General features: G+C 44.8%; 1 protein-coding gene across 1 annotated transcript; it reads right to left on the bottom strand.

Moving 5' to 3' along the window:
- Positions 1-958: 958 nt before the first annotated feature.
- LOC109907247 (polypeptide N-acetylgalactosaminyltransferase 15) lies at positions 959-16,452 on the bottom strand. The gene is made up of 10 exons (XM_020505111.2): positions 15,436-16,452; positions 15,038-15,204; positions 12,785-12,989; positions 12,200-12,361; positions 11,947-12,064; positions 3,258-3,452; positions 2,455-2,586; positions 2,054-2,155; positions 1,790-1,933; positions 959-1,615 (listed from the first exon to the last, which is right to left on the bottom strand). Exons 1-10 carry the CDS (start codon positions 15,963-15,965, stop codon positions 1,415-1,417), a joined length of 1,956 nt encoding a protein of 651 aa, XP_020360700.1. The 5' UTR covers positions 15,966-16,452; the 3' UTR covers positions 959-1,414.
- Positions 16,453-16,695: the final 243 nt, after the last annotated feature.

Below are 16,695 nucleotides of genomic sequence, written 5' to 3' on the forward strand. Positions count from 1 at the left end.
GCCCTTCCTCAGAAACCTGCCCGTCCCCCCAGCGTTCCGGGGAAAGTCCACCTATGCCTGCAGATTTTCCTACCTGGGCACCCTGCTGAAGCACTGCAAGAATTTGCACAAAAGGGCAGTTTTTGCACCAATGGACACAACGGTTTCTCCGACTGTGGGAAAAGCTTTGAGAATTGCTGGGGACTGGGGCCTTACCGGTGTCATGAACCAGAGGGCTCTAAACCTAAGGACACTAAGCCTGTGGTCTGTCTGGGAGTCTGGGGAAATCAACAGTACTCCTATGAGCCTGGACATTCACATATTCATCCACACTGGAGAGAAGCCTTATAAATGCAAGGAGTGTGGCAAGTGCTTCTCAGAGAACAGCAGTTACCGTTGTCACTTGTTAATCCACTCGGGACTCAAGCCGTTGAAATACCGGTACTACGGGAAGGCTTTCAAACAGAAGTCGCTCCACTGGACTCACCTGTCTGTTCACACTGGTGAGAGGAAGTTCTCCTGCTCCCAATGAGACAAGCAGTAGGCAAGAAAGGCACATCTCACACTTCACCTGACACTTCACCTGTTTTTTAGGCTCTCATACTTGGAAAAAAACATTATCTGACTTCCACAGGTGAGAAACCATACACCTGTAGTGGGTGTGGTAAAAGCTTCACTCAGTCTGGGGATCTGTCTCAACACAAGCTCCTCTGCACTGGAGAAAAGCCATTTGAATTCCTTGAATTCTCCAACCGGTTTAACCACTATGGTTCTCTGACCAGTCACACGAGGAGCCAAACTCATCTTGATATGTACAGAAGATGATTGTATGCTGACTCTCCTGGTAATAAAGGTGGCAATGCCTGTTCTATCAGTCAGCGAATTGATCAGTCTGCCATCTGAATTGTCGGAATTGTGTAGGCCTTTGTTACTTCTGAGCTTGGAGATGTTTATACATTGAAACATCCACACACCATACTATTGATACTTTTGTTAGATATTTTATTCAGGATGAAAAATCTTGATTGTTTGCACTTCTAAATGATTCTAAAGGATTCTGTCACCATTAAGCCTACATTATAGGCTATTCGCTAACTATATCTGGCAATTTCATAATATAGAATATTCCTTTATGTGCAGCATTATACAAAATCATACAGCTTATTTCCTCTGTGATTTATGGTTTGTTCACACCATAGAACTTGCATTATATGTCCTTAAAACAGAAACCAAATCTAAATGCAGGCAAGATGCTGATTCCACAAGCCATTGCAAAGAATATGCAGACATACAGTATAGCCACATCAGCATTGCTATTGAATTTAGCCTTAGACCTCTTGCCCATAGAGACCCACTTATGAAACTGGCTCCTTACAACATGTGCTTTTATTATGTGCCTTTAGGCAATGTACTGTAACTATACTTCAAGTCAGTCTCAGGCCCCTTTAGGGACAACTAGCTGTTCGAAGTGCCACTGTTGCCGGGGCTGATGGGCACAGGGGCGCAGGAACAGACCCTTCTGGGTAGCGTTGCCCCCTCTCTGGTGACCTCCTGTGTCCCTCTGCTGCTTATCCCCCTCCTCCTTCACAGCTTCCAGACATCTCTGGGTCTGCAAGTGAACCACCTGGCCACTCAGCTGAAGAAAAAAATCTATAAATTATTAATTGTCTGTATTATCATTATATCTGCGTCAAATTACAAACACCTAAATAAGTAACACTTCATACAGCTCTATTATTATTTTTTGCTTATTTATTTTGTACAAGTTTGCATTTGTAATGTCATGCATGACCTTTGCCCCTTCACTGACCTTGATGACCCTCCACTGTGGTTTGTTGTGTGGTGGCTGATGGGCGGGGCACAGTGTTAGTACCACCCTCTCCCCTTGGGCGTGGAAACACAGCCGTCCCGCTGGACCCCAGCGCACCTCTCCCATGGAGTTTAGCTCACAGTGCTGAAGAGAGAACAGACAGGGGAGTAAAACTTTAGTCTTCATCACTACATCAGCATCATCATGATCTTCTGATTTAGGATCTGCTCTCACTGTCTCCAATATCATCATTGTCATGGTTACCTGGTAGCCATTGCCACTGCAGGGTGCTATGTCCATAGTGGCGCCCTGTGCACCCCGTCCTCCAGGGTAATCTGCACAATAGCCAGTGCCAACATTGTACAGCTTCAAACATACAGGCACAATATGTTATATGATACATTCATGTTCAACATACAGGCACAATATGTTATATGATACATTCATGTTCAACATACAGGCACAATATGTTATATGATACATTCATGTTCAACATACAGGCACAATATGTTATATGATACATTCATGTTCAACATACAGGCACAATATATTATATGATACATTCATGTTCAACATACAGCACAAGAATAACACAATATATTTGACCAAGTATAAGGATAATGATATAATAGCTATACAAGTGTGTGTGGGGGGGTGAGTTCTACCTCCCCTGAGAGTGAAGGTCTGTCCTGGGGTATATAGAGGTCTGGGTAGACATTAGTCAGGAACCAGTGGAAGTTACGACAGCCCAGTCTCTTCTTCAGTCTGACTAGCTCTGTAATGTTAGGACTCTCAGACTGCACAGGGAACAGGACACACACATTCATTTGAGATCAATGACAGAAGCAGATATGCGCAAACACACACACACACACACACACACACACACACACACACACACACACACAGACACACACACACTGATTGTATAAAACATTAGGAACACCTGCTCTTTCCATGACAGACTGACCAGGTAAATCCAGGTGAAAGCTATAATCCCTTATTGATGTCACCTGTTAAATCCACTTCAATCAGTGTAGATAAAGGGGAGGAGACAGGTTAAAGGATTTTTAAGCCTTGAGACTTGGATGTGTGTGTGCCATTCAGAGGGTGAATAGGCAAGACAACATTTAAGTGCCTTTGAACAGGGTATGGTAGTAGGTTCCAGGTGCACCTGATCGGGTCAAGAACTGCAACGCTGATGGGTTTTTCACGCTCAACAGTTTCCCGTGTGTCATGAATGGTCCACCACCCAAAGGACATCCAGACAGCTTGACACAACTATGGGAAGTATTGAAGTCAATATGAGCCAACATCCCTGTAGTCCATGCCCTGAGAGCAAAAGGGGGTGCAACTCAATATTAAGAAGGTGATCCTAATGATTTGCACACACAGGACACATACACGCCTATAGATATAAATGCACGCACACACACACATGTGCACACACCACATACACACACCCTACCTGCCTGATGAAGTGAGCTAGTGTATCTCTCTTATAGTAGATCTTCCTGAAGGCATCCAGCCAGGTGTCAGCTATGCGTATCTTGTTCCTCTGGAGGATGTCCTGGTCAGGGAGGGTATAGGGCTGGTGATGGCGCCCCAGGTGAGCCACTCTGGAGCAGGGGACCACCTCCATGGAGCCCCCACACAACCACACCTGGACCGGGACAAACAGACAGACAGAGACAGGGAGATGCCATCACCTTTTTTGTTGGAATATGACTTCACCAAGATGAGCAGCCCAATCTACAGAAGCTTTGTAGAATCATCCGCACATCTAAGCTCCACAGACACAGACAGGTGTGTCTCCACTCAGACTCCATTACTTTCGCTACATTGTCAAAATGTCTTTCAAATGAAGATGTATGTTTGAATCTTTAATTGCTAGGATCACAAACGCTTCACATTCACTGACACCTGTCTGCAAATACACTATCAACCACTGCGATCCTATTCCTCTTTATTTCCCAAGGTCTCCATTTGCTCATCATTCCAAACCAAACCAATTAAACATTCCATGATGGATATAAAAATTCCATAACGGCACCCTATTCACTAGTGCACTACTTTCGACCAGGGCCCATATGTAACATGCTACATAATCCTGCTAGTGAGACATTCCATCATCAATCAGCCCTTTGCATTCCATATATAACCCCCCCCCCATTTACCCTGATGGACAGCTCCTTACACCCCCCCTGCTCCTTACACCCCCCCCGCTCCTTACACCCCCCGCTCCTTACACCCCCCCCCGCTCCTTACACCCCCCCCCGCTCCTTACACCCCCCCCCCCCCCCCGCTCCTTACACCCCCCCCCCCCTGCTCCTTACATCCCCCGCTCCTTACACCCCCCACATAGAGAAGTCACATTTGAAAATTCCTAATTAGACACTGTAGGGCTCTATTTTTATTGTTTTTATTTAACCTTTTTTTAACAAGTCGGTTAAGTACAAATTCTTATTTACAATGACGGCCTACCCCGTATGAAGCTGGGCCAATTGTGAGCCACCCTATTCAATCCCCATTGCGGAAGTTCAGCTGTACGGCTGCTATCTGAATAGACAATCGGACCATTTTTATTTTTTATTTTTATTTTTTGAGTTTGTGCTACAGGATGCAAATTTCTGTTTGAAAAAGATAGCCTTTGCTTTCCTAACTGCCTGTGTATATTGGTTCCTAACTTCCCTGAAAACGTGCATATCGCAGGGGCTATTCGATGCTAATGCAGTACGGCACAGGATGTTTTTGTGCTGGTCAAGGGCAGTCAGGTCTGGAGTGAACCAAGGGCTATATCTGATCCTGGTTGTACATTTTTTGGAATGGGGCATGCTTATTTATGATGGTGAGGAAAGCACTTTTAAAGAATAACCAGGCATCCTCTACTGACGGAAGGTCAATATCCTTCCAGGATACCCCGGCCAGGTCGATTAGAAAGGCCTGCTCGCTGAAGTGTTTTAGGGAGCGTTTGACAGTGATGAGGGGTGGTCGTTTGACCGCAGACCCATTACGGACGCAGGCAATGAGGCAGTGATCGCTGAGATCCTGGTTGAAGACAACAGAGGTGTATTTGGAGGGCAGGTTGGTCAAACGACCTCCACTCATCACTGTAAAACGCTCCCTGAAACACTTCTGCGAGCAGGCCTTTCTAATCGACCTGGCCGGGGTATCCTGGAAGGATATTGATCTCATCCCGTCAGTAGAGGATGCCCGGATATTTTTTTTAAATGCCTTCCTAACCATCTTAAATAAACATGCCCCATTTAAGAAATTTAGAACCAGGAACAGATATAGCCCTTGGTTCTCCCCAGACCTGACTGCCCTTAACCAACACAAAAACATCCTATGGCGTTCTGCATTAGCATCGAACAGCCCCCGTGATATGCAGCTGTTCAGGGAAGCTAGAAATCATTATACACAGGCAGTTAGAAAAGCCAAGGCTAGCTTTTTCAAGCAGAAATTTGCTTCCTGCAACACTAACTCAAAAAAGTTCTGGGACACTGTAAAGTCCATGGAGAATAAGAACACCTCCTCCCAGCTGCCCACTGCACTGAAGATAGGAAACACTGTCACCACTGATAAATCCACCATAATTGAGAATTTCAATAAGCATTTTTCTACGGCTGGCCATGCTTTCCACCTGGCTACTCCTACCCCGGACAACAGCACTGCACCCCCAACAGCAACTCGCCCAAGCCTTCCCCATTTCTCCTTCTCCCAAATCCATTCAGCTGATGTTCTGAAAGAGCTGCAAAATCTGGACCCCTACAAATCAGCCGGGCTAGACAATCTGGACCCTTTCTTTCTAAAATTATCTGCCGAAATTGTTGCCACCCCTATTACTAGCCTGTTCAACCTCTCTTTCGTGTCGTCTGAGATTCCCAAAGATTGGAAAGCAGCTGCGGTCATCCCCCTCTTCAAAGGGGGGGACACTCTTGACCCAAACTGCTACAGACCTATATCTATCCTACCGTGCCTTTCTAAGGTCTTCGAAAGCCAAGTCAACAAACAGATTACCGACCATTTCGAATCTCACCATACCTTCTCTGCTATGCAATCCGGTTTCAGAGCTGGTCATGGGTGCACCTCAGCCACGCTCAAGGTCCTAAACGATATCTTAACCGCCATCGATAAGAAACATTACTGTGCAGCCGTATTCATTGATCTGGCCAAGGCTTTCGACTCTGTCAATCACCATATCCTCATCGGCAGACTCGACAGCCTTGGTTTCTCAAATGATTGCCTCGCCTGGTTCACCAACTACTTCTCTGATAGAGTTCAGTGTGTCAAATCGGAGGGTCTGCTGTCCGGACCTCTGGCAGTCTCTATGGGGGTGCCACAGGGTTCAATTCTTGGACCGACTCTCTTCTCTGTATACATCAATGAGGTCGCTCTTGCTGCTGGTGAGTCCCTGATCCACCTCTACGCAGAAGACACCATTCTGTATACTTCCGGCCCTTCTTTGGACACTGTGTTAACAACCCTCCAGGCAAGCTTCAATGCCATACAACTCTCCTTCCGTGGCCTCCAATTGCTCTTAAATAAAAGTAAAACTAAATGCATGCTCTTCAACCGATCGCTACCTGCACCTACCCGCCTGTCCAACATCACTACTCTGGACGGCTCTGACTTAGAATACGTGGACAACTACAAATACTTAGGTGTCTGGTTAGACTGTAAACTCTCCTTCCAGACCCATATCAAACATCTCCAATCCAAAGTTAAATCTAGAATTGGCTTCCTATTTCGCAACAAAGCATCCTTCACTCATGCTGCCAAACATACCCTTGTAAAACTGACCATCCTACCAATCCTCGACTTTGGCGATGTCATTTACAAAATAGCCTCCAATACCCTACTCAACAAATTGGATGCAGTCTATCACAGTGCAATCCGTTTTATCACCAAAGCCCCATATACTACCCACCATTGCAACCTGTACGCTCTCGTTGGCTGGCCCTCGCTTCATACTCGTCGCCAAACCCACTGGCTCCATGTCATCTACTAATTTAATTTAATTTTAATTTATTTATTTATTTTGCTCCTTTGCACCCCATTATTTTTTATTTCTACTTTGCACATTCTTCCATTGCAAAACTACCATTCCAGTATTTTACTTGCTATATTGTATTTACTTTGCCATTATGGCCTTTTTTGCCTTTACCTCCCTTCTCACCTCATTTGCTCACATTGTATATAGACTTGTTTATACTGCATTATTGACTGTATGTTTGTTTTTACTCCATGTGTAACTCTGTGTCGTTTTATCTGTCGAACTGCTTTGCTTTATCTTGGCCAGGTCGCAATTGTAAATGAGAACTTGTTCTCAACTTGCCTACCTGGTTAAATAAAGGTAAAATAAAAAATAAAATAAATAAATTGAAATTTAAAGGCAATGTTTCCCACAATAGTGGAGACTGTATTCTCGGTAAATGCTGCATATGTCAGCTCAATCGAAAATGACCTTATATTTCTATCGCGGGACCTGTAATGTTTCACTAAACATCCATTGAATTAGTATACTTAGAATTGTAATTCGAATTTTCGCTGAGCACTATTTTTTTCTCCATCACTCACAGCCAAAGATATTAACATTTTATATTCATCCAATGTCTGGCATGTTTTTGGATGGCGTGATGATGTCTTCACTGCATAGAGCTATTCTCCATGGGCACTGAGTGCTCGTGCGAATATGAAGTTGGTCCGTATGCAACCCGGATATAGACGGTCCGTGAATCGGCAAATGTTAGTGGATTACGTTGACAACAACAGTCGGATATCTTGGACGAAGTCTCTAGTTTTATTTATACCTCTATGGTCATAACCATAACCAAGAAACAAGTCTCTCACCGTTGCCGCTTGCTATAGACCACCTTCTGTGCCCTGTACACCATATCTGAATTGATTGCCCCCCATCTATCTTCAGAGCTTGTGCTATTAGGTGACCTAAACTGGGACATGCTTAACACCCCGGCCATCCTACAATCTAAACTCGATACCTCCAATCTCACATAAATTATCAATGAACCTACCGGGTACAACCACAAATCCGTAAACACGGGCACCCTCATAGATATCATCCTAACCAACCTGCCCTCCAAATACACCTCTGTTGTCTTCAACCAGGATCTCAGCGATCACTGCCTCATTGCCTGCGTCCGTAATGGGTCTGCGGTCAAACGACCACCCCTCATCACTGTCAAACGCTCCCTAAAACACTTCAGCGAGCAGGCCTTTCTAATCGACCTGGCCGGGGTATCCTGGAAGGATATTGACCTTCCGTCAGTAGAGGATGCCTGGTTATTCTTTAAAAGTGCTTTCCTCACCATCATAAATAAGCATGCCCCATTCCAAAAAATGTACAACCAGGATCAGATATAGCCCTTGGTTCACTCCAGACCTGACTGCCCTTGACCAGCACAAAAACATCCTGTGCCGTACTGCATTAGCATCGAATAGCCCCCGCGATATGCACGTTTTCAGGGAAGTTAGGAACCAATATACACAGGCAGTTAGGAAAGCAAAGGCTATCTTTTTCAAACAGAAATTTGCATCCTGTAGCACAAACTCCAAAAAGTTCTGGGACACTGTAAAGTCCATGGAGAATAAGAGCACCTCCTCCCAGATGCCCACAGCACTGAGGCTAGGAAACACTGTCACCACCGATAAATCCACGATAATTGAGAATTTCAATAAGCATTTTTCTACGGCTGGCCATGCTTTCCACCTGGCCACCCCTACCCTGGTCAACAGCCCTGCACCCCCCACAGCAACTTGCCCAAGCCTCCCCATTTCTCCTTCACCAAAATCCAGATAGCTGATGTTCTGAAAGAGCTGCAAAATCTGGACCCGTACAAATCAGCAGGGCTAGACAATCTGGACCCTCTCTTTCTAAAATTATCAGCTGAAATTGTTGCAACCCCTATTACTAGCCTGTTGAACCTCTCTTTCATATCGTCTGAGATCCCCAAAGATTGGAAAGCTGCCGCGGTCATCCCCCTCTTCAAAGGGGGAGACACTCTAGAGCCAAAATGCTACAGACCTATATCTATCCTACCCTTCCTCTCTAAGGTCTTCGAAAGCCAAGTTAACAAACAGATCACCGACCATTTCAAATCCCACCATACCTTCTCCGCTATGCAATCTGGTTTCCGAGCTGGTCATGGGTGCACCTCAGCCCCACTCAAGGTCCTAAACGATATCATAACCGCCATCGATAAGAGACAATAGTGTGCAGATGTATTCATTGACCTAGCCAAGGCTTTCGACTCTGTCAATCACCACATTCTTATCGGCAGACTCAACAGCCTAGGTTTCTCAAATGACTGCCTACCCTGGTTCACCAAATACTTCTCTGACAGAGTTCAGTGTGTCAAATCGGAGGTCCTATTGTCCTGACCTCTGGCAGTCTCTGTATACATCAATGATGTCGCGCTTGCTGCTGGTGATTCTCTGATCCACCTCTACGCAGACAACACCATTCTGTATACTTCTGGCCCTTCTTTGAACACTGTGTTAACTAACCTCCAGACGAGCTTCAATGCCATACAACTCTCCTTCTGTGGCCTCCAACTGCTCTTAAATAAAAAAAACTGTGCAGCCGTATTCATTGATCTGGCCAAGGCTTTCGACTCTGTCAATCACCATATCCTCATCGGCAGACTCGACAGCCTTGGTTTCTCAAATGATTGCCTCGCCTGGTTCACCAACTACTTCTCTGATAGAGTTCAGTGTGTCAAATCGGAGGGTCTGCTGTCCGGACCTCTGGCAGTCTCTATGGGGGTGCCACAGGGTTCAATTCTTGGACCGACTCTCTTCTCTGTATACATCAATGAGGTCGCTCTTGCTGCTGGTGAGTCCCTGATCCACCTCTACGCAGAAGACACCATTCTGTATACTTCCGGCCCTTCTTTGGACACTGTGTTAACAACCCTCCAGGCAAGCTTCAATGCCATACAACTCTCCTTCCGTGGCCTCCAATTGCTCTTAAATAAAAGTAAAACTAAATGCATGCTCTTCAACCGATCGCTACCTGCACCTACCCGCCTGTCCAACATCACTACTCTGGACGGCTCTGACTTAGAATACGTGGACAACTACAAATACTTAGGTGTCTGGTTAGACTGTAAACTCTCCTTCCAGACCCATATCAAACATCTCCAATCCAAAGTTAAATCTAGAATTGGCTTCCTATTTCGCAACAAAGCATCCTTCACTCATGCTGCCAAACATACCCTTGTAAAACTGACCATCCTACCAATCCTCGACTTTGGCGATGTCATTTACAAAATAGCCTCCAATACCCTACTCAACAAATTGGATGCAGTCTATCACAGTGCAATCCGTTTTATCACCAAAGCCCCATATACTACCCACCATTGCAACCTGTACGCTCTCGTTGGCTGGCCCTCGCTTCATACTCGTCGCCAAACCCACTGGCTCCATGTCATCTACTAATTTAATTTAATTTTAATTTATTTATTTATTTTGCTCCTTTGCACCCCATTATTTTTTATTTCTACTTTGCACATTCTTCCATTGCAAAACTACCATTCCAGTATTTTACTTGCTATATTGTATTTACTTTGCCATCATGGCCTTTTTTGCCTTTACCTCCCTTCTCACCTCATTTGCTCACATTGTATATAGACTTGTTTATACTGTATTATTGACTGTATGTTTGTTTTTACTCCATGTGTAACTCTGTGTCGTTTTATCTGTCGAACTGCTTTGCTTTATCTTGGCCAGGTCGCAATTGTAAATGAGAACTTGTTCTCAACTTGCCTACCTGGTTAAATAAAGGTAAAATAAAAAATAAAAATAAATAACATGCGCTGAATACAACAGGTGTAAATCTTACAGTGAAATGCTTACTTACAGGCTCTAACCAATGGTAAAGAAATAAAACAGCAGTAAAAAGACAGCCTCTATACAGAAGCGAGGCTATAAAAGTAGGAAGGCTACATACAGACACCGGTTAGTCAGGCTGATTGAGGTAGTATGTACATGTAGATATGGTTAAAGTGACTATGCATATATGATGAACAGAGAGCAGCAGTAGCGTAAAAGAGGGGTTGGCAGGTGGTGGGTGTCAGAACACAATGCAGATAGCCCGGTTAGCCAATGTTCAGGAGCACTGGTTGGTCAGCCCAATTGAGGTAGTACAGTGGGGCAAAAAAGTATTTAGTCAGCCACCAATTGTGCAAGTTCTTCGTAAGTAGCATTTTAAGGTCCTGGAGTGGCCTAGCCAGTCTCCAGATCTCAACCCCATAGAAAATCTTTGGAGGGAGTTGAAAGTCCGTTTTGCCCAGCAACAGCCCCAAAACATCACTGCTCTAGAGGAGATCTGCATGGAGGAATGGGCCAAAATACAAGCAACAGTGTGTGAAAACCTTGTGAAGACTTACAGAAAACATTTGACCTCTGTCATTGCCAACAAAGGGTATATAACAAAGTATTGAGATAAACTTTTGTTATTGACCAAATACTTATTTTCCACCATAATTTGCAAATAAATTCATAAACAATCCTACAATGTGATTTTCTGGATTTTTTCCCCCTCATTTTGTCTGTCATAGTTGAAGTGTACCTATGATGAAAATTACAGGCCTCTTTCATCTTTTTAAGTGGGAGAACTTGCACAATTGGTGGCTGACTAAATACTTTTTTGCCCCACAGTATGTACATGAATGTATAGTTAAATTGACTATTCATATATGATAAACAGAGAGTAGCAGCAGCGTAAGAAGAGTGGTTGGGGGGCACACAATGCAAATAGTCCAGGTAGCCATTTGATTACCTGTTCAGGAGTCTTATGGATTGGGGGTAAAAACTGTTGAAGCCTTTTTGTCCTAGACTTGGCTCTCCAGTAACGCTTGCCATGTGGTAGTAGAGAGAACAGTCTATAACTGGGGTGGCTGGGGTCTTTGACAATTTTTAGGGCCTTCCTCTGACACCACCTGGTGTAGAGGTCCTTTTTCTACTGTATTATTGACTGTATGTTTGTTTATTCCATGTGTAACTCTGTGTTGTTGTTTGTGTCGCACTGCTTTGCTTTATCTTGGCCAGGTCGCAGTTGTAAATGAGAACTTGTTCTCAACTAGCCTACCTGGTTAAATAAAGGTTAAATTAAATAAATAACCTCCCTTCTTTACCCTGATGGACAACTCCATCTGCTCCGCCCCCCAGAACAGCATGCCTGGATCATAACCTCCCACGCTCTGGAAGAAGTGTCTGTCAATTGCTAAGACCACACCCACCAACGCCGGACTCCTATAGGACAATGAAAGGAGAGGAAATATCAAAAGATTAGACAGGGATAGGTACTACTAGGGGTCGATTTTGAGCTGGACATGTCTGTAATCTCTGTATTTGACTGTAGTTTTCCAGAGGTTAGACTATATTTACTGGACAGGCTCCACTGCTGAATCCTGGTTTTCCTGTTGGGACATAGTTTCCCAGTTGAAGTCCAGTCTCCAGTCAAACACTCCCCTGTGTGGCCACTGGGTGGCGTTGTACTGGAACGTCTGCCAGTCTATCACGTCTATGATGGGGGACACCACTCTGGTCCTGGAGATGGGAGGAGATAGACACTCATATAACTTCTAGAACTAGATCAGAAACATTTTCTCGCAATGAAGATTAAAAACCTAAGATTTTATTACATGGATGTAAATCTGCAGACAGATTATTGGTCGATGATAACCTATAATTTCATAAAACATCACAGAAGAAGAGCAGGGATTCAGGAAGGGAATTAAGAGGTTTGAGGGAGAGAGAGAGAGAGATGGAGTAGTGCCAGGCAGCAATATAAGGACCCTGTTTAATCAACTAGTCTAAATGGCTGCTACCCTGCTGGATACAGCTCAGCAAGTAAGCTACCATGGTCCGGAGGCAATTAAGGATTAGATATAATACACAGAGACAGATTCACACAAACACAGACATACATTGTGCCATTTTGTGTGTGTGTGTGTGTGTTTATGTGTGTACCTGTCCTGTGCCACTCGCTCCAATAGTGGTTCCAACCAGCCCCTGTGGCACTCGCAGTGTGAGTCCATGAAGACCAGTACCTCCCCCACAGCTCTGGCTGCACCCAGAGAGCGACACCCTGCCACGCCTAGACGCCACGTGCTGCGGACCAGACGCACCCCTTCCAGCAGCAACACATACTCACTCAGCACACTCTTCAGGTGACCTACATATAGGGGAGGCACAGTCAGGTGACCTACAGATAGGTGAGGTAGGGTCAGGCGACCTACAGATAGGTGAGGTAGGGTCAGGTGACCTACAGATAGGTGAGACAGGGTCAGGTGACCTACAGATAGGTGAGACAGGGTCAGGTGACCTACAAATAGGGGAGGCACGGTCAGGTGACCTTCATATAGGGGAGGCATGGTCAGGTGACCTACAGATAGGGGAGGCACGGTCAGGTGACCTTCATATAGGTGAGACAGGGTCAGGTGACCTTCATATAGGGGAGGCACGGTCAGGTGACCTACAGATAGGGGAGGCACGGTCAGGTGACCTACAGATAGGTGAGGTAGGGTCAGGTGACCTACAGATAGGTGAGGTAGGGTCAGGTGACCTACAGATAGGTGAGACAGGGTCAGGGTCAGACACACACAGTACCAGTCAAAAGTTTGGACACACCTCCTCATTCCAGGGTTTTTCTTTATTCTTACTATTATCTACATTGTAGAATATTAGTGAAGACATCAAAACTATGAAATAACACATATGGAATCATGTAGTAATCAAAAAGGTGTTAAACAAATCAAAACAATATTTCTTTAACCTTCTTTATACTTCAAAGTAGTCATTTTCCTGTTGAAAAACAAATGATAGTCCCACTAACGCAAACCAGATGGGATGGTGTATTGCTGCAGAATGCTGTTGTAGCCATGCTGGTTAATTAAGTGTGCCTTGAATTCTAAATAAATCACTGACAATGTCACCAGCAAAGCACCCCCACACCATCACACCTCCTCTTCCATGCTTCATTGTAGGAACCACACATGTGGAAATCATCCACTCACCTACCATGCGTCTCAACAAGACACGGCAGTTGGAACCAAAAATCTCAAATTTGGACTCAAACCAAAGGACAGATTTCCACTGGTCTAATGTCTATTGCTCGTCTTTCTTGGCCCAAGCAAGTCTCTTCTTCTTATTGGTGTCCTTTAGTAGTTGTTTCTTTGCAACAATTTGACCATGACGGCCTGATTCACGCAGTCTCCTCTGAACAGTTGATTTTGAGATGTGTCTGTGAACTCTGTGAAGCATTTATTTAGGCTGCAATTTCTGAGGCTGGTAACTCTAGTGAACTTATCCTCTGCAGAAGAGGTAACTCTGGGTCTTCCTTTCCTGTGGCGGTCCTCATGAGAGCCAGTTTCATCATAGCGCTTTATGTTTTTTGTGACTGCACTTCTTGACATTTTTTTTCTTGACATTTTCCAGATTGAATTAACTTCATGTCTTAAAGTAATGATAGACTGTTGTTTGTCTTTACTTATTTGAGCTGTTCTTGCCATAATATGGACTTGGTCTTTTACCAAATAGGGCTATCTTCTGTATACTACCCCTAACTCGTCACAACACAACTGATTGGCTCAAATACATTAAGGAAAGAAATTCCACAAATTAACATTTAACAAGGCACGTGTTAATTGAAATGCATTCCAGGTGACTACCTCGTGAAGCTGGTTGAGAGAATGCCAAGAGTGTGCAAAGCTGTCATCAAGGAAAAGGGTGGCTACTTTGAAGAATCTCAAATATAAAATATATTTGGATTTGTTTAACACTTTTTTGGTTACTACATGATTCCATATGTGTTGTTTCATAGTTTTGATGTCTTCACTATTATTCTACAATGTAGAAAATAGTAAATATAAAGAAAAACCCTTGAATGAGTAGTGGTGTCCAAACTTTTGACTGGTACTGTATGCCCAATTCCAAATGAACCCCAGGGATGAATGTGTACAGTAATAACATGGGCATAGCACAACTCGGATTATAGGTGGAAGTTTGGTCATATTACTAAGACCTATCCTTTCAGACAAGTGCAAACGGGTTTGGGACACTTGGGGGCTAGGGGTCTATTCAGAATCTGCACTATAAAATAGTTGAATATGGTGGGAATAGAGTGAACAAGTTTCGTCTGACATGCAGTGATGTTGTAGTGGTACTTTAGACTAATTAGATACAACTCGTGCCAATTGTTTGAGTACTGTCTTCTACACGCACCATGCTGACTGAGGTCGTCCACGAGCAGGACCTCGCGCAGGTACTCCTTGGGCGCTGTGTCGAGCACGCTGTGCACGGTGCGGAGGAGCGTGGACCAAGCCTCGTCATGGAAACATATCACCACGCTCGCGGACGGCAGCGACTCACTGTAACGCTCAACGAGGCACCTGTCAAAGCATTCCCATTGATTGACAGGGGTATAGACGCACGAGTAATTACGCACGAACCCATTAGCTTTACTAAACAATATACCATATTTCGTAGTTAGTGAGATCTTGAAATTAGACTACATATTTGTCATTGATAGCTCTTGTCGAGTCTATCTAGTTATTTTAGATACGTTGTTGAAGAGCCCTTTTTGGCGTGGTGCGCTCCTTGGGAACATGCAGCACACTTACGAAGGATGGCGAGCCTCGGGCAATCTGCGATGCAGTGAGATCCGTTCGCTCACCAGCTCGTTGAAGCCGTATTTCTGCAGAGCAGACTTCTCCATGTCCGTTTCTAGCCCCTCCAGCTTCAGCCGCACCGGTCTCCCCATATTCCCGTGCGTCGGTAGCACCGGGACCGCTGATTCCTTCTTGGCGCTTGATATAACCATCCGGTAATTCCCCTTCCTCGGCGGCGGACCTGGGTTCCTCACCTGGGTTGATGGCACGAAGAGAAGCTGGTCCTCCTGCAGGGAGCTCAGCGGCGCGAGACCGAGATTATGCTCCTGTTTGAGACGGTCCCAGGAATCCACGATCACCTCCAGGTCCGGTGGACCAGAGAGCCGCTGGAAGGGACGGCGGGGCGAGTTGGGCGGTGTCTGGGTCTGATCCCGAAAGACCAGGTCCATGAGGGCCAGCGTGGCCACGGATAGAGCGAGGATAAGTAACCAGAGACAGAGCATCACCCGGCGGCATGGTCTGGGTCTGCTCCAAAGCCGCATAGTGAGCGGGAGAGAGAGAGGAGAGCGACGGGTTCACATAGAGAAGTCAGGGCTGAATCTTATTTCCCTCATCAAATTTGACTGGGGACAACATGGTCAGATGCTGCAACTTTTGGCTACAACTTTTTAACCATAACGTTTTAGGCTTGCAATGGATAGTCCGTAATCATGACCAAATGGAATTACGCATAGATGTTGTTCTTTAGTTTTTGTCCATAATTCTTCCACGGTGTCCTTCCAAAGAACTGCAGCTCTGAACACGTTAGCGCTTCGTTTCACCTCCGACAAATGTGGTTTCCAGTTATGCCCCTTGTTCCATGAAACTCATTGCTGTTGGAGTGAAGTGCGTAAAATATGTCCTTCCTCCGCGCCCCTGTGGTCCTAACGCGAGATTTAACCCCTGCAAGAATAGCGGATTTGAAGGCCACACCTGTTCAAACACCTTGCTTGCTCTATCACCGTAATGACTAACTGACAATAACAGTTTAGGAAATCAATATCCAGGCCTATAGCCCTATAAGTGAATAGAAAATATAGGCAAAGAACAAAAACACATAAAATCATTCAAATATGGCTAAAATTCTATATATCTGTCATAAGAAAATATTTTGCCATCATTATATCTGATGTCAACTTCTAAAAGAAGGGGCAACATAAACGGGAACAGACTGTCATCAACATAGGCCTCGATTCAATACGTAGTTCTGATGACCTGTGCAACAGCGTGATA

Source organism: Oncorhynchus kisutch, linkage group LG17 (genome assembly GCF_002021735.2).
Source record: "Oncorhynchus kisutch isolate 150728-3 linkage group LG17, Okis_V2, whole genome shotgun sequence".
NCBI classification, from domain to species: domain Eukaryota; kingdom Metazoa; phylum Chordata; class Actinopteri; order Salmoniformes; family Salmonidae; genus Oncorhynchus; species Oncorhynchus kisutch.